At 41.3% G+C, this 18,773-nt stretch overlaps 2 protein-coding genes across 2 annotated transcripts in view; one reads left to right on the top strand and one right to left on the bottom strand.

The window, feature by feature from the left end:
• Positions 1 to 1,473, bottom strand: part of NPAT (nuclear protein, coactivator of histone transcription) — a 57,878-nt gene extending 56,405 nt beyond the window's left edge. Inside the window, exon 1 of the mRNA XM_081098782.1 lies at positions 1,320 to 1,473. Coding sequence (XP_080954908.1) covers positions 1,320 to 1,356 — 37 coding nt within the window. The 5' untranslated portion in view covers positions 1,357 to 1,473. The remainder of the gene's footprint in view (positions 1 to 1,319) is intronic.
• The window catches only part of ATM (ATM serine/threonine kinase), a 131,839-nt gene continuing 114,401 nt past the window's right edge, over positions 1,336 to 18,773 (top strand). Inside the window, exons 1-6 of the mRNA XM_081098784.1 lie at positions 1,336 to 2,396; positions 5,837 to 5,934; positions 6,019 to 6,131; positions 7,728 to 7,873; positions 14,316 to 14,480; positions 18,381 to 18,546. Of these exons, the coding sequence (XP_080954910.1) occupies positions 5,863 to 5,934; positions 6,019 to 6,131; positions 7,728 to 7,873; positions 14,316 to 14,480; positions 18,381 to 18,546 (662 nt within the window). The 5' untranslated portion in view covers positions 1,336 to 2,396; positions 5,837 to 5,862. The remainder of the gene's footprint in view (positions 2,397 to 5,836; positions 5,935 to 6,018; positions 6,132 to 7,727; positions 7,874 to 14,315; positions 14,481 to 18,380; positions 18,547 to 18,773) is intronic.

Below are 18,773 nucleotides of genomic sequence, written 5' to 3'. Positions count from 1 at the left end.
GGGGAAAAAAATGTCAATGTGATCATAAACAATGTGAAAGTCTACTTTGGACTGGATCACATGCAAGTCTAATAGAACAATTACAAGACAGCTTTTTCTCATACATACAAGATATAGATGTGGGTTAACGACTGATACTCACTTCTGGTTAAGTGGGCAAAAGATTAGCCAAACATTAACAAAAATATCCGTTTAAACTTAAGCCATGAAGTTAATCAAAAAAAATGGATGATGGAACCACTACACTCTAATATTTCCTGCCAAATGTGTCTATCACAAGCCCGTGCACAAAACACCATTTCTTTGGACAAGAGCTGGGTATTTTAAAAAGAAACAAGACAGATGCGTTTTCCTACCAATAAAACATCGGTCGGTAGGAATGACTGTAGACACTATGGGAAGCTTCATCGCAGATGTTTACCATTTAACTTCCAGGGATGTCGAACACGATGTCTGCAAATCATTGGCTCGCGTTCTGAGTTTAATGGGGCTCTCGTCCCCAGCCGTACAACCCTCTTTATTCTTCCGGGGCACATGCAACAACAACACCTGTTTCCCACCCAGACAGGACACCCAGACCACTGCCCCGAGGAACTAAAGCCGCCGCGAATGGAGGAAAAACTCACCAGGACTCAGAAAAGTCAACTGAAAGTCATTTCCCATGTGAAGTTTCTTGCTAGTCCCCTCCATCCCCCACCGGTCCCCCAAAAAGGCATTGCTTCTGTTTCAAAATATGCAACTGACATTTGAAACCTCTAGACCGGACCGACTAATTGCGGCGGGTGGAGGGAGAGAGAACACCCCATTCGGCCCAAACTCGCAGCCGTCAAAGCGAGTGACGAGAAGGGCGTCAGGAAGGTCTTTCCACCAAGCTGGGCGGCTGGGGAAGTCCTGGTGTTTTTGTGTTTTTTTTTTTCCTCTTTTGGTCCAAGCCCTGACCAGGGAAAAGCGCACCCAAGGCTGGAAAACACGCAGCCGTCCGTCCATCCGTCACGTAGACCACTCGCCCTCGGGGTCCCGGCGAGGTGTGCAGGCCCGCCCTGCCCGCGGCCCCGGCCTCAGGTGTTCCCCCCCGCGCTCCCCTCCCGCGCCCCGCGCCCCGCAGCCCCGGGGAGAGGCGCATCCACGCACAAAGAGGCGAAACCTGCCGAGCCCCCGGCGGAGGAAGCGCCGCCGGCGCCGGGCTGCAGGAGTCGGCGGGGAGGCAGAACCCCAGAGCTTCCCCACCCGGGGAAACCTTTGGCCCCAAAGGTCTTTCCGTCCGGCGTAGCTGGTCCCATATCCCTCCCTCCCGCCCGCCCTCCCGCGGCCGAGCTCACCCAACACCAGCCGGGCTACGTCCGAAGGTAACAGCATAATCGAAGCCGCAGAAGGAACCGCAATAGGAGACAAGCCTCGGGTAAAAGCCGACACAGCGACAGCCGCTGCGCCGCATCTCCCGGTTCCAGTGGCGGCACTGAACCCGCGGCAACTCGTCCCGCCTCTTTCGCTCCACGCCAGCCAATCGCCTCCGCGAGAGAAAGAAAGGCGCCGAAAAGAAACCCGCCTCCGTGCTCCTGGAAACTGTCGTCATTTCCTCCCTCTGATTGGGAGGGGTGGGGTTAAAGGGGCCGAGGAGGCGTGGTGCCGGCCCAGGAGCCGCAGCCGCCGGGAGAGCCGCAGAGGCCAGGACGCACGCCATTGGTGGGCACGGCGCAGGCGCCTCCGCGGACGTGCCCAGTGTTTTGGGGGAGCGAGGCCCAGCCGCGGAGGGCGAGGGATGCTGACGCGCATGGGCAGACGGGCCCGGGCGCCGGGGCAGCCTCACTTCCTCGCGGGACGAAGGCTGCGCTGTCACGCCGGGTTTGAACCGGAAGCGGGAATGGTGCGCGGATAGCGGACTCCAGTCTCTGCGGCCGCGGGCTGAGGCGACTTGAAAGCGGCGATTTGGGCTGCAGCCACCGTCCCCGCAGGAGATTGCCTTTGGGCTGTCGGAGTCCAGCGGTGGTGGCGCGGGAGCCGGGCTGTCGGGGAATCGAGTCGTCCGAGCCGCCTGCCCTGGGCCCCGGACGGCCCTCTCTGCACCCCTTTCCCTCTCTGCACCCCTTTCCCTCACTGCACCCCTTTCCCTCTCTGCACCTCTTTCCGGGGCTCCCGTCCTCGCCATTCTCTCCCGCAGCAGATTTAGCCACGAACCTTCCTCTCAGTGCCCCCAGATTTAACTAGATGACTTGACTGATCGACTTTCTCCCCCTCTGGCAATTATTTGTAATCAGCGAGCATCTGTTGCAGAGTAAACCGCAGTCGCGTGGCGAAGAGCCTGGGCTCTGGACTCGTCACCCCGCTGGGGTCCGCCCTCTGGCCGGCAGCGGAGTGGCCACGCGCTCCTGCCTTCCTCGTGACCGTCCTTTCCTGTGGTGAGCATTCTAGAGCGTCCGCTGCGGTTTTGACCCGGTTCCGATTAAGTAAAAAGACTTAAATTCAGGATGAAAATGTGGCAGAAGAGCACGGTGGTAGCAGAGGGGTGAATGAGCTTCTCTGCAAACAGATCAATTCAGTTTGGGCCCGAGCCCTCCCAGTGTTGAATTGCCCCGGAGGGTGGTGGGAGCTTTCTGTACAGAAGGCAAACATGCGTGTCAAGGCGCAAAGTGCAGACGGTGCCTGAAGCTCCAAAGTGAGGTCTGGTATTAAAGGAAATTAAATGTGGGCATTGTCGACATGTCGAAGTCGTAGGAATGGATGAGATCCCACTGGGTTAAAATCAGGGAGAAGTCAGGAAACAAGGATGTTCTTTCGGGTGTGGGTGGGAGAAGAACCATCACAATGGACTGACGAAACAGAAAGGGTAATTGCTAACGGTAGTTTATTGAGCCTTTGCTGTGTTCCACGCACTGTTGGACCGGTACATGAATCCTCACAGTGCCGCTTTGAAGTAGGCTCTAGTATGCATTATTGCTTTTTTTCATTTTATCATTGAGAAAGCTGAGGTGAAGAGAGAGTAGCTACCTTGCCCAAGGTTCTACCGCTTATAAACAGTAGCACCGGTACAGTCTGAGTACAGAGTCCACACTCTTACCACTTACAAGAGAATGGCATCCCAAGGGCTGGATCACATTCAAGAGATGGGATTTGTCATGATTGTCAAATTCTGCCAAGGGGTCAGCACTGGGTTTGCTGATCCAGAGGCTGTTACTTAGGAAATAGAGATCATTTAGTTGCATGTTGGGAATGGAAGCTAGATTGTTCTGGATTAATGCCTTGGTTGAATTCAGCTTTAACGGATGACGCTCTTATTGTAGCTGATTACTCTCTGGTTCTTTTGGTTGCTTTTTCCATCTTAGGACCCTTAGACTAGTCTTTTCCCCTAATATCTCTGTCCTCCAGCTCTTTCTGTGATTAGCGCAAGTTCATTCAGATCTTGGCTTTTTTGTAACCTCCTCTGAGACATGTTTCCTAATAGTGTATAAAAAAACTAGAGACCCGGTGCACAGATTCATGCACTGGTGGGGCCCCTTGGCCCGGCCTGCGGGGATTGGGCCAAAACCAGCTCTCTGACATCCCCCGAGGGGTCCCGATTGCGAAAGGGCGCAGGTCAGGCTGAGGGACCCCACCGGTGCACGAATCCATGCACTGGGCCTTTAGTATGCATATAAGATCTTTGGTTAATCTCTTCCCACCCTCCTCCCTCCCCCTACCCTCTGAGATTCATCAGTCTGTTCCATGTTTCCATGCCTGTGGTTTCTAATCCTGCGTCGAGCATCTGCCCCCCTGGTGGTCAGTGCACATCATAGCTACCGGTTGGACTGTCGAATGGTCGGCTGGTCACTTAGGCTTTTATAAATATATTCCTCTTATTGTGTGTTTGTTTCCTTTGAGTCATATCACAGTTTGGAATTATGCATTGATTTATTAGTGTACTTGTTTATTGTCACTCTCTCCCACTAGTTATGACTCAGCGAGGGTAGGATTTGTGTCTGTTTGGTTCATTATAAATCTAGACTCTCCTAATATAGTACCTTGGACACAGCAGTTGCCCAATAAATACAGTTTCATGTATCAGTGAGTAACATTTCCTGTTTATGTAGGTAATACTGAACTGTTTCATTTTCTTAAAAGTAATCAATCTTTGAGAAACTGAAGAAGAGAAAAAACAAGTTCAGAAAAGCCACAGCTTAAACAAGTTTAGAGTTGCCTCTTCTTGGATGTGTCACATGTTTAGGAAACATGCATTTTTTTTTTCACATTATAAATAACATCTTTAGTATATTTAGAAATAATGGTGCCTACTTTTATGGTTATTTGAATATTTTGCTAAGGTGTTTTATTTTTCTTACTGGCCAATCAAGAGGACTTTAAGATTGACAAGAAGGGGGAAGAGTCCTAGATACAACTATAGGGGATGGAAAAACAAAAATTACAGTTCTGTTCTGAACAAGTATATAGTCAAATGAAAAATACTATAAGTAAGTAACATCCTGTAACCCACAGCAGAGTTTGTAATGGTGTTGAAGGGGTCAGAACAACCAATGAATACTAATGGAGAAGGGAATTAGAGGTATCTGCCGGTTAACTTTGAAGTCTTATTAGGTAGTTTGCCTTCACTGCAAGTGTTTGAAGAAAGGACAATAACATTTTAGGAGGGATTTCTTCCTTTGAAGGAAGATGGGACATGATCTCTCATTTCCTGCCACTTTTAAGATTCTGTGAGATTAAACATGGCCCGATAAACATACTTGATCCTGAAAGATTGAGTAGAACATACGTGGATGGATGGGAAAAGGACTTTTCCCAGTTTTTTTCTCTTGCGATATATATGTACGTGTAGATATCATAGACGTAATGTGTATGTTTTTCTTTGTTTATTAACATTGTGTAACAGAAATGAGCCTTTTTTATAAAAAGACTCAAATACTAAAATGTTTTTCTTAGAAGATGTTTTCGAAGGTTACCAAAGGAAAGTTTGATTACCAAAGGAGGAGAGCTACTGCAGTGGTATTAAGGCACAGTAAAATATAGTTAATCTTTGACATTTGCAAAGGATATCATTATGGCTTATCATTTCCATCATTTCCTTTTAAAACAAGAATATCATTTTCCTCCTGTTTTTATGTATTAAATGAGAATCATAAAGCCAATTAAGATAGAAATGCTATGCAGGGCTTTCTAGCTCTGATAACCTTCTGCATTTCAATCCCAAAACATAAGCAATTTATGTTTTTGGCTCAGCTATATGATGTCATTACACATAGGAAAGGGTGCTTTTAAATAGTTCAGATGGTCAGTGTTAAATCCTTAAGTGCTCCTTTCCTTACTTTTTGCCTGGCTGTCTTCCATTCATTTTTGTGTTTCGATTTATTTTTATTTATTTATTTTTTTAAAAATATACTTTATCGATTTTTTTACAGAGAGGAAGGGAAAGGGATAGAGAGTTAGAAACATCGATGAGAGAGAAACATCGATCAGCTGCCTCCTGCACATCTCCTACTGGGGATGTGCCCGCAACCAAGGTACATGCCCTTGACTGGAATCGAACCTGTGACCTTTCAGTACGCAGGCCAACGCTCCATCCCCTGAGCCAAACCGGTTAGGGCTGTGTTTCAGTTTAAATGTCGTGTTTCTTAGAAGAGGTCTCAGAAAAATAAATTATAACTTTCATATTTTTATCTTGCTACTGCACACAAAGTACACATTGCATGTTGAAGCTTTGTTGTGGTATATACTAAGAAAACCTCATCTAAGTATGGAAATGTTAAGAAAAACCATCCTGCCCTTGATCACAATATGTCTGTAGTTGTTGCTCTAACTGTATGTTAATGACACGGCCTGAAATAATTGTATGTATGTATTGTTTTTACAGTGATGTGTTTTCTGAAATCCTGAACCATGAGTCTAGCGCTTAATGATCTGCTTATTTGCTGCCGTCAACTAGAACATGATAGAGCTACGGAACGAAGGGTAGTAAATTACTTAAATTCAGTCTTTGCTTGAAACAAGTGTGTGATTGGTAACCCATTATTGTGCGTGTTTTTTCATTTTCAGAAAGAAGTTGAGAAATTTAAGCAACTGATTCGGGATCCTGAAACTGTTCAACATTTAGATCGACATTCAGATTCCAAACAAGGAAAATATTTGAATTGGGATGCTGTTTTTAGGTATTTTATTCTAATTTTAAAAAATGTATTTTTATTGATTTCAGAGAGGAAGGGAGAGGGAGAGAGAGATAGAAACATCAATGATAAGAGAGAATCATTGATCGGCTGCCTCCTGCATCATGCCCCCTACTGGAGATCGAGCCTGCAACCTGGGCATGTGCTCTGACCGGGAATTAAACTGTGACCTCCTGGTTCATAGGTCAGTGCTCAACCACTGAGCCATTCCAGCCAGGCTCTAATATTTTTACTGTATTTGTTTTTTATTTTTATTTCTGTTGTGATTTTTTGGGGTCTATATTTAGATTTTATTTCTCTTTGTCTCCTGTATAACATTGTGCCTTGCATATGAAGTTGGCACTTAATATTTATTTAAAACATAATTTTAAAAATTATATATTATTATTGATTTCAGAGAAGAAGGGAGAGGGAGAAAAAGAATCATTGATTGCTGCCTCCTGCATGCCCCCTACTGGGGATCGAGCCCACAACCCGGGCATGTGCCCTTGACCAGAACAAAACTTGGGACTTTTCTGTCTGCAGGCTGACACTCTATCCACTGAGCCGAACCAGCCAGGGCTGAAACATAATTTTTAATAGATGTTTATATAGAGACAATTAATTTTAAATCATTTTTTCAGTAAAATGTCTTATGCATATTTCATTCAAGAATAGAGAGAATTCCTTTCATATCAGTTAGTTCATAAGACTGTTTTAAATTAGAGAGTAAGGTCAAATTATGACAAGTGCATTATTATTACTTTGACACCTTTAAATATTACTTTAAGAAACTACCAGATGTTAAATTATAATAGAAAAGTGAAAGGAATTTTAGGATAATTATATATGAATGCAGTTAAATAAAATTCAGGCATATAATTGGAAAGCTATAATTAATTGGTTGCTGGACTTCAAAGAGAATTGATGCATTAAGACAATTTGCAGTTATGAAGTTCTGCTGCAGTTAAATATTTTACCCTTTGTTCTCCCTGCGTGATCTACAATAATACTCTGCTTTGTGTTGATGTTTAATGCTGTGTTGTTGACCATTATTTGAAAGAGAAGTTGGAGTGCTTCACTGGGCTGGAAAAAGTTTAGCTACATGAGAAAGCAGGTCTAATTAAGCAAGTTTATTCTATACATATAAAAGGCTAAGTTGACGCGCGCGTGTGTGAGATACATAAAACTCTTGCTAGCGCCACTCACACGCATGTGTTTCGATCTGTCGTAGATCATGAATTTGGTTGACATTTCTATTACAGAGAAAGGACGAATAGCGATATTAAAATATTTCTTCTAATTAATTTCCTTTCAATGTGCAAAAATCCGTGCACTGGGCCAGTAGTGATAAAATAAGAAAGCAGGCAGTAAGTAAAACAATAGAAAATCATGAAGGTTAGAGAATAAGAGCAGACCAGATTCTAAATTGGTATTCTGGGGCTAAGGCATTGAAAAAGAAATTTATATCATTTAGTTGGTACATTGATTGAAACTATGATTTATAAGATGTTCTTTATGATGGCATGAAGAACTTTTTGAAGCTATTATAATAATTTAAGTATTTAATGAGTTTCTGAAATTCCATTTTTTTTCCTGAAGATTTTTACAGAAATATATTCAGAAAGAAACAGAATGTCTAAAAACAGCAAGACCAAATGTTTCTGCCTCAACACAAGCCACAAGGCAGAAAAAAATGCAAGAAATCAGTAGCTTGGTTAAATATTTCATCAAATGTGCAAATAAAAGTAAGTGCTATGTTATTTATTATAAATAATTGGCTTCATAGGCAATTGTTGCATGAGTTTGGTATGAATATGGTGAGATAAAAGTTGAGTGCTAACTCTAATTTCTAGCACATATAATGATTTTGAATATAGTTTTAAATATTTGGAGGAATTTATGTAAACATGAAATGATATCAACATCTCAGGGTTAAAAGGATTAAAAATTATTTCAACAGCTATTCTTCTTGGATTGCTTCTTTAAGATATTTGAAGTTAGCCTAGATATTTCCCCTAAGTCTTCTTTTCTGTGCTAAACAGACCTACTTCCTTCAGTGCATATGAGTATCACTTTCTTCTGAATATTCTTCAGTTTAATTCTACCTCTCTTAAATTGTGGGACCCAATGTTATGCTCTAATTGGTACAGAGTAGAGCAGGACTTGACATCCTTTGGTGTATACTTTTACTAATGCTAAGATCACTTTGCTTTCTTGGTAATAAAAACTCACACTCTTTTTAAAAATATACATATTTTTATTGATTTCAGAGAGTGAAAGAGATAGAAGTATTAATAATGAGAGAGAATCATTGATCGGCTGTCTCCTGCATGCCCCCCACTGGGTATTGAGCCCACAACTCAAGCATGTGTCCTGACCTGGAATTGAACTGTGACCTTCTAGTTCATAGGTCAATGCTCTATCATTGAGCCATGCCAGCGGGGCAAAACCCACACTTTTAAGTAACAGTGTACTTACTATTGATTAAAAAAAACCCCAAATTTTGTTTCTGCTGATGAGCCACATCTCTCCCATTGAGCTTGTACAGTTGATACTCTGAATAGTTGATATTTTTGAACCAAAATGCAGGGTCCTAGTAGACTTATGTAAGGAAAGGAGCTTTATATAATCATGAAAAACTAGAATCAGTGTTTGTTTAGGGATTCTTGGGGTCAGACTTTGTTTAATCTTCATAGATAAGGACAGCTTTATGATACCAAGTTTAGTTTAAGAATCAGAAAAGCCCAGGCTGGCCAGTGTGGCTCAGTTGGTTGAAAAGTGGTGTTTTTCTTTAAGTTTTTCTTTTTCTGCAGGTTTGACTTTGTATCTTGAACATCTTTAACCTTGAAGGAAGAACCAGGGCATTATTATCGTGCCATCTCACTTCTTTGTTTTTTCAAATGTTGGGAGGGTTGATGGGAATTTAAACACAGGTCCAGACTTTGCCAGACCTGCTTGGCATTGGTATACAAGGTACAGTGAAAGAATCAGAGATTAGGAGAAAAGAGGCATCTGGGAAGTAACCAGTAAGCAAATATTGTTCATTCCTCAATGTAGGCATTTGTCAACTTCTGTACAAAGTATAGACATTCTAGAGAATAGAAAATCCCACTGTGAAAAATGTTAAGTTCCATGAGGTTCCTAAAAAAACCAATGCAGCCAGCTTAGGCGTCCTTTTGAGGTAAGTTCATTCAAAAAGAAAGTCAGCATAATATATATGTACATATATATGTTTATTGATTTCAGAGAGGAAGAGAGAGGGAGAGAGAGTTAGAAACATCAATGATAGGAGAGAATCATTGATTGGCTGCCTCCTGCATGCCCCCTACTGGGGATCGATCCCCCAACCCGGTCATGTGCCCTTGACCAGAATCAAACCCAGGACCCTTCATTCTGCAGGCGAATGATCTATCCACTGCTCTATCCACTGAGCCAAACCAGGTAGGGCTGTCAGCTTAATTTTTGAAACACTTGTCAAATTTTATAGAGGAAGGAAATACATTGGGATTAAGGCCATAAGGAATTATGACTTCATTCTGATACTAACTTACATAGTTACTAGAGTCCAGTGCATGACATTCGTGCACTCGGGTAGGGGGAGGATCCCTTAGCACAGCCTGTGCCCTTTAGCAGTCCGGGAGCCCTTGGGGGATGTCCGACTGATGGCTTAGGCCCACTCCCTGCAGGCCTAAGCTGCAGTTGGACATCCTTAGCGCTGCTGTTCAGGAGAGGCTCCTGCCAGCGCTGCTCTGCTCACCAGCATTCATCCTGGCTTGTGTCTGAGCGGTGCTCCCCCTGTGGGAGCACAGTGATCCCCAGGGGACAGCTCCTGCGTTGAGCATCTACCCCCTGGTTGTCAGTGAGCTTCATAACGACCGGTTGTTCCACCTTTTGGTTGCTTTGCATATTACCCTTTTATTATATAGGATTTAACAAATGTTTATTAACTTCTACTGTTGGACAGTCACTGGGCTATATGTTGGGATATATACCAAGTGGCCAGATTATTATGACCACCTGATGTTTGTAGGCAAATTAACTATAATTTCGCGCTGAAGTTGCTAGAGGGCCAGACCATTATAAATAGGGAAGCAGGTTGTTTACCACGACAGTAAAAGATATGTGTAAACAACACGATTTAATAGTCTTTGAACGTGGGATATATACATATATATATATAGATATATATATATATATATCTATATATATATCACACACACACACACACACACACACACACACACACACACACACACACTGAGTGCCAGATTATTATGACCACCTGACGTTTGTAGGCAAATTAGCCATACACTGCATCATATGGGATATGGAAGCCGAAGGCCTATTCGAACACCTTTGCTGTCTGCAGTTACCAAGATAAAACGTCTCCAATTCGCACAGGAACACAAGGATTGGACGGTCGAGCACTAGGAAAAAGTCATGTGGTCCAGTGAATCATGTTTCCAGTTGCATCATGCAGATAGCAGAGTGAGAATTTGGTGGAAACAGCATGAAAGTATGCACCCCACATGCATAAGTACAACCCTTTAAGCTGGTGGGGGCAGTGTTATGGTTTGGGGCATGTTTTCCTGGCATGATTTGGGCCCTTTAATTCATGTGGAACAACGTCTGAATAGCACAACATACCTAAGTATCATTGCTGATCAAATTCATCCTATCATGTTGATGGCGTATCCCAATGGAGATGGCTTCTTCCAACAAGACAATGCGCCATGCCACGGTGCTCGTATTGTGCAGGAGTGCTTTCAAGAACATGAGGGAGACTTTAGCTTGCTTAGGTGGCCCCCACAATCACCAGATCTCAATCCAATTGAGCATTTGTGGGACGAAGTTAAAAGAGCCATCAGGCAGCTGGTTCTACAACCATCAAATATCACAGAACTGGATAGTGCTATTCATCAGGCATGGTGTCAGATTCCTCGCATCACCTTTCAACATCTCGTGGAATCAATGCCAAGAAGAATCGCTGCAATATTGAAGGCAAAAGGTGGCCCAACGAAGTATTGATGGTCATAATAATCTGGCCACTCACATTCAAATATATCCCACATTCAAAGGCTGTTAAATCGCGTTGTTTACCCATACTTCAGAAAAAATATCACTTCTGTCATGGTAAAGAACCCACTTCCCTATTTATAATGGTCTGGCCCTCTAGCGACTTCAGCGCGAAATTATAGCTAATTTGCCTACAAACGTCAGGTGGTCATAATAATTTGGACACTCCGTGTAGAGATCAATTACTTTCCATAAGGATGTAATCATATAACATGTTACAGATAAGAAAATGTTATAAGGACTCTAAGAGAGAGTTGTACAGGATATTACAACAGAGGAACATATGATTGTGCATTTGATTATTGGCCACGTGCCTAAAATTATAAAGCAAACCTCACATAAAAATTATTTTCTAGTTATATCACTGTATATTAATTTAGCTTAGTCTAATACTTCTGAATATAACTAATCTCATAAGAAAATTCAAAACTAGAATATATTCATATATACATAATGTCTTGTGGAGCACACTCATAGCTTAAAAAATATTGTATGTAAATTTAAGATTGTTAACATTGAAAATATGATAAAATTTCAGTTATGACATCAATATGATTTGCTCAAAATTTTTTTAATTAAAAAGCAACATTGTCATTAACAGCTTTATTTTAGAAAGTACTCATCCTTGGCAAACAGTGGAGATCTCTTAACCTACACATCTGTTACAAGTGAGTTTTATAAAAGGAAATAGTTTAGTATACCTACCGTAAATATGATTGATAAACCCAAGGCAGCAGACACACAAGCTGCAGGTTTAATCCTGGTTGGGGCGCGTACGGGAGGCCACCTATTGCTCTTTGTTTCTCACATCTTTGTTTTTCTCTCTATTGCTCTCTCGCTCTCTCCCTCTCTATTTAAAAAATCAATAAAAAAAAATATCCTAGGGTCAGGATTGAAAAAACAACATTGTCTGTGCTGGTCTGTTTATCCTGATAAAATCTTCAATCCTTCCAATACTATTAACCCAGCAATTGATAGTGGAGTAATGCCCCCTTCAATTGATTTTATATCACATCTGCTCTTCATATTCATACTGAAAATATGCATCCTGAAGTTTGCAGCAGAGGTGACAAAATCCATTACAGGTGGGTCATCCTTGTCCCATATGAGCTCAGCTCAATCCCCTTTTTCTGCTAAATGAACTCTCAAAGTCTCATTGCTCTTTGAAAAAGATGTGCATTGCTCTTTACATCTAGAACCTGCTGTTTTTTTAGACCTAACAGATTAATTTTGTTAATCTGATACATTGGTCTCTTCTTTGACTCTGTCCTTCAGCCTAGTCCAGTGGAACTGGAGATTTCCTTTTTCCCCATAGTTTGCCCATTGTCAAAAGATACCTGATACCAGCTTTAAAAAGCTTGGTAAAAAGTTTAACTGGCTCGGCTGGTGTGGCTCAATAATTGAGTGTTGACCTATGAACCAGGAGGTCACGGTACGATTCCCGGTTAGGGCACATGGTGGGGTTGTGGGCTCCATCCCCAGTTGGGGTGGGGGGTGCTGGAGGCAGCCAATCAGTGATTCTCTCTCATCCATGTTTCTATATCTCCCTGTCCCTTCCTCTCTGAAATCAGTAAAAAGATTGAAAAGAGAAAAAGAAAAGTTTAACTGGATTATATTCAGTTGATTTAGCTCCTTCCTTTGTGGAAATAGGTTTAATGTCACCTTCTTCATTCAATGCCCTGCTCTGGCTTCAGCTTCCATTGGTTTCCAGGAAGCTTCAGTGTCAGCTCTGTCAGTATATACTACTTAATTGTTTTTCAAACAACTGGTTGAAAATTACTTTGCCCAAATGATGCAAAGAATAGGTTCTGAAGGTGTGTTATGAATTGTACAGCTGGGAAAAGTTTTCTGGGTTGGTTTGGGATGACAATCATAACACTCAGGTACACCCTTTTTGATAGTGGTTACTTGCCCAAGATAACCAGCAGTTCCATGCTCAATAAGAGGAACATCAGGTGCCAGGTACATCCTATTAATATGGTCTCAGGCAGCTCTGCTATCTAAAGCATTCATAACCAATATAAATTGTCAAAAATATTCCACATCATAGTTGGGGTTCATGTTGCCGTCATGATGGGCTGTGATACTCGCTTTCAGGTAATACTGCCGTACACTGTCTTTGTCAACCTGGACCTTTGATCTTCAAAACTAGAAGATCTTTTGAAATAAGAACTGCCAGTTGAGGTTGCTGACATCAGTGATATCCATATCAATTATGTTGATGTGGCAAAACCCAGTGAGCACAAGGTTTCAAGGAGTTTGCAGCTGATGCTGCCCGGGCAGCCCCTGTGACAGAGCCATGGCAGGATGACCAGGAGCATGACGGAAGCCTTAATTTTTAAATTTACTCTTACCTTCAAGAATTTCTTTCCTGGCCGGTGTGGCTCAGTTGGTTAGAGTGTGGACCCTTTGGTGCACTGGTTGTGGTTCGAGTCCTGGTACGGGCACATACCTAGGTTGCGCTTTGATCCCTCCAGGCACGTGCAGGTGCATGTGGTAGGCAACAGACTGCTGTTTCCCTCTCTCCTCTCTCCCCCTCTCTCTACCTCTCTCTCCCTCTCCCTTTTTCTCTGTCTCTCTTATCAGTGAAAAACATATATTTGAGTGAGAATTAAAAAAAAAAAGAATATATCCGTTAATGCTGAATATTCAGGACCTCATAAATAAAACTGTAAAAATTACAATCTTATATATTTATATGCCATAAATACTGTTACAGGTCTTGGAAGTCATTTTGCTTTTCAAAATAAATACTCTCCTTATAATCTTGTTATTCTAATAAATTCACTTTTTTAAAGTACCAAGAAACTTTGGATCATTTCAGGTCTAATGCCAGAAATAGTGAATTATTAAAGATGGAATGAATGATTGTTAGGCTACATAATCTCTGTCTCTACTACTCAACTCTGCTATTTTATTTCCAAAAACAGGTGGCTTGCAGAATTTTGCTCATGGACTATTGTTTGCTAATTTCTGCTATGTGAGGAGATTAATTAATAGTAATTTAAGGAATTATTTATATTTATATAGTTGCCATTCCAAGTGTTCTTAATTATTTTTTCTGAAGATTTATGTGTGTTTATTTATTTGTTTATTTTATTTTTCAAATAGGAGCACCCAGGCTAAAATGTCAAGAACTCTTGAATTATATCATGGAAACAGTGAAAGATTCATCTAATGGTGCCATTTATAGAGCCGATTGTAGCAATATACTGCTTAAGGACATTCTTTCAGTGAGAAAATACTGGTGTGAAATATCTCAGCAGCAGTGGCTAGGTATGTTTTGAAATTTGTTCTTAATGAATTTTTCCTTGTGAAATGATATTTCCCCAAAAGAGTAGTTAAGAGTCTTTCTGTATCTCTAAATGACCTCACAGTTTAACGTTACTTTAATAAAATTAAATGATTACAGAATTTGACCCTAAGATTGCATTTCTTATGTGCTTCCTAAATTATTTTCACTGACAATATATTAGGTGTCTGCTATCAGAAATGGAATTATAGAATTGAAAGATGCCATCTCCTAGCCTCAAGGACTTGCTAGACCAGTGGCAGAAAAAAAAACAAGTCAACCAAAATTACAATGCAATATGATATATTTGGGTGCTGTGAGTTCACTTATCAATGACACTTAAACTCAACCATGATTAAGGTAGAAAAAAGAAAACCGAAACAGAGTATATCATAAAAGTGAAAGCAAAAGAGTTTCAAGTTGAAAGGAGTGTGACATTTCAGTGTTGTAGAAATGGTAAGACATATAAGTATCCATTGGGTTAAGCAATTAGCAGGACACTGATAATGTAATGGAAATCAAAAGTGTTAGCATAGGTTATGTAGGACCCAGTGTGACTTATATGATTAGTAGAGTGCAGGGAGGAATCTAGTGTTGTTGACAATTTGTAGGTGAGAGGTACTGAGAGATCCCAGAGGAAGGAAGTTATGGTCAGAGACTGAAAGATTTGAGTTTATTAATTTCAAATGTGGAACATTTCTGGGTCTTAAAGGGTCATGGGTACCAGGAAGGAACCTCGTATGTTGACAGTTTGTTAAGTGAAAGGTACTAACTGACCACAAAGGAAAGAAGCTGTGGTCAGAGAGTGAAACATTTGAGTTTATTGATTTCAAAGGTGGAAGCATTTCTGGGTCTGAATGGTTTAATGAAAAAGGAATTTGGCTCTAATAAGATCACTTTAAGCCACAAGTCAAAGTCTTCCAATACAATCACCTCTGAAAATTTAGAAACTCAGTATTTTCATTGAAAAGTATTTAAGATAAATTGTGCTAACTAAATTAAAAGACATTTGTCTTTATTGTTTACTGTCAGTTTATCATTTCAAAATGAGATATATGTGAACCATAAAATTATAACCTAATCAGTGCCCTGTCTGACACTCTTCTGTTCCCACATGAATAAAAGCCTGCTCAGCTGTTGCATTTATTTCTAAGGCATCATCTGATCCTTTGCTGTAGTTCTGAATACAAGGTTAGTTTTATCACAAGCACAGCCTTCCACAAAGCTTGTGGCAGCCTTTGGAGAATAGGCCAGTAATATCTAGTATGCTCCAACAAGTCTCTCACCAAAGTGGTCCACCCTAAGTATTTAGGACATTTGCAGATTTGAATTTTAGATTGTTACTTGTAACCATAGTTCTCAGTGGGAAAAAAAAGAAGGCAACCCTTCTTTTAATATGCTTCCATCATTTGGCATATTCTCTGAAATCCTTTTTTATTTTTAAGCAAACTACTACCACTTGTAATGGCCCTTTTGTTGAATTATTTTCCTAGTTAGCTCCCTTCTCTGAAACTTGCTTCTCTAAGGAGGACTCTGCTCAAGAAGTGAAGTTTACATTCAAAATACATATTTGGCAGTAGTGGTGGTTGAAGCTATGGTTAGTATGAGATTGTCAAGGGAAAGTGTTTAAGAGTGAGATGAGAAGATGGCTTAGGACTGAGTCAACATTTCCATATAAATTTTGGAATCACCTTTTTTATTTCTACAAAAAATCCTGCTGGGGTTTTGATAGGGATTGCATGGAATGTATTGAACATTTTAGGAAAAAGAGACATCTTAATATTGAAGACTCTTCCAGTCCATGAAAATAATATATTTCTTCACTTATGTAGGTCTATTTTGATTTATGGATGTCAGTGTTATTATCGGTATATAGAATTTGTATATTGTTATTAGATTTATATTGTAGTAGTTTATAAATTTTATTGTTTCTAAGAAAGTAGATCTTAGAAGTTCTCATCACAAGGAAAACATTTGGTAACTATGGTGGTGATGGATATTAACTAGACTGACTGTGGTGATCATTGTGCAGAATACACCAATCATATTGTATACCTGAAATTAATATAATATGCCAGTTATATCTCAAAAATATTAATCCTTTAAATAAAGGAAAGATCTCCAGTCAATGATCTGAGCTTCTATCTAAAACTAGAAAAACAAACAAACCCTGCCCGAACGGTGTGTTTCAGTGTTTGAACATTGACCTGTGAACTAGGAGATCATAGTTCAATTCCCTGGTTTCAGGCTCGATCCCCTCATGAGATGTGCAGAAATGTGAGATGCATTGAGACCTATCTCCCAACACAATGAAAAGCAAGATTGCTAATGCAGGTTCTTCCCATAAAGAGATAATTAGAGCCCTGGTAGAGTTGCTTTTTTTCCAGGCTGTTGTTTTTTAGATATGTTTGTATAGTGAGCCTTGGGAGAAAGAGATGTTGATAGAGATGATTAATGGCTTCCTGCAGAGCAAAGGACAAGTTTGCTTAATATTATTATTATTTTTTAAAGAGTTGCACTTTATTCTTTTTTAATATATTTTTATTGTTTTCATAGAGGAAGGGAGAGGGAGAGACAGAAACATCAATGATGAGAGAGAATCATTGATTGACTGCTTTCTGCAACCCCCGCCCCCCCCCCCCCCCCCCCGCAGGGGATGGAGCCTGCAACCCAGGCATGTGCCCTTGAGTGGAATTGAACCTGGGACCCTTCAGTCTGCAGGCAGACACTCTAACCACTGAGCCAAACCAGCTAGGGCAAGTTTCCTTAGTTATTATAAGCTTGGGGTTTCTCTCCATAGCTCAGTGTTCATACCTGTTTCACCTGTTCCTCTTCACTTTGCTTTTGACATTGAGGAACTTATGCAAAAATGAACATACCCTACTGTTATTTCTGTGAGAAATAAATTGTCTACTATTAATCCAACGGCATTAAAACAAAACAAAACAAATCTGGAATGTGCACTGTGTCAAGTGCTTTGTTAGGCCTAGATGAAGGAACATAGGGTTAGAGAAGTTAAATTGCTTATCTGAAGTCTGGCTCTCAAAGGTGTTTCTGTTCTCTGCTGCTTAAGTTGTTCCTGTCTTGAACGCAACTTATATAAAACTAGAGGCCCAGTGCACAAAATTTGTGCACTGTGGCGCGGGGGGGGATCACTCAGCCTGGTCTGCGCCCATTTGCAGTCCAGGACCCCTTGGGGGATGTCCACCTGTCGACTTAGGCCCACTCCCCGAGGGATCAGGCCTAAGCTTGCAGTCATACATCCTTCTGGCAGCCAGGGAGCCCTCAGGGGATGTCTGACTAAAGGCTTAGGCCCCCAAGGGAGCTGTGATGAGGAAGCTGGGGTGACAGAGGAGCCACACTGTCCCGCCCTGCCACCCCAGGTTGGGTTGAACACGGGACGCCTGGGCGGGCCGGCTGATTACTGCTGCCCCGTCCAGCTGCCCTGGGTTGGGTCGCACACGGGACGCCTGCCACCCCGGGTTGCAGACAGCTGGCAGGGCAGGCAGGATGGTGCTGTTCCGCCCCACCGCCCTGGGTGGCAAATAGCAGGCCCATATGGTGGCGGGGCAAGTGGGATGGCGCTGACCCGCCCTGCCTACAGTATGCAAATTAGCCGCCATCTTTGTTGGCGGTTAATTTGCATATTGCACTGATTAGCCAATGGGAGGTGTAGCGAAGGTATGGTCAATTACCATGCTTGTCTATTATTAGATAGGATACAATTAAATATTGATGGAATGTTTTCACTGTATTTAAATAGTATTATTTAAACCTTTATTTTTGTGTGGAATTATTGAAACTTAAATTGTGATCTTTAAGTTAAATGATTCGATACTTTTCTTTTTAAAAAGCATAACTAATACTTTTTTTTTTTTTTAAAGAATTGTTTTCTGTGTACTTCAAGCTATATCTCAATCCTTCACAAGACATTAACAGAGTCTTATTGGCTAGAATCATTCATGCCCTGACTAAAGGATGCTGTTCACAAACTGATGGATTAAATTCCAAATTTTTGGATTGTTTTTCTAAGGCTATTCAGAATGCAAGGTAATTTAATCTTTTTGTATTTTATTGAAAATCCATTTGATCTTGAAAACCATGTTTTTGATTCAGTAACGAAAAATTCTACCAACTTTTAAAACTTGGCTCATTATAGTAGGACTAGTGGATTCCCAAAGGAAGTACTAGTTAGATCCGACACTTCCTGAATATCCTGCGTGCAGACCTTGAAATGATGTTCCTAAGTGAGACCTCTTTCTTGCTTTTCTAATGGC

This window comes from Myotis nattereri, assembly GCF_964212035.1.
Source record: "Myotis nattereri genome assembly, chromosome: 9".
Lineage (NCBI taxonomy): Eukaryota > Metazoa > Chordata > Mammalia > Chiroptera > Vespertilionidae > Myotis > Myotis nattereri.
Note: the sequence above shows the minus strand (reverse complement) of the source record. Positions and strands in the feature narration are given on the sequence as shown.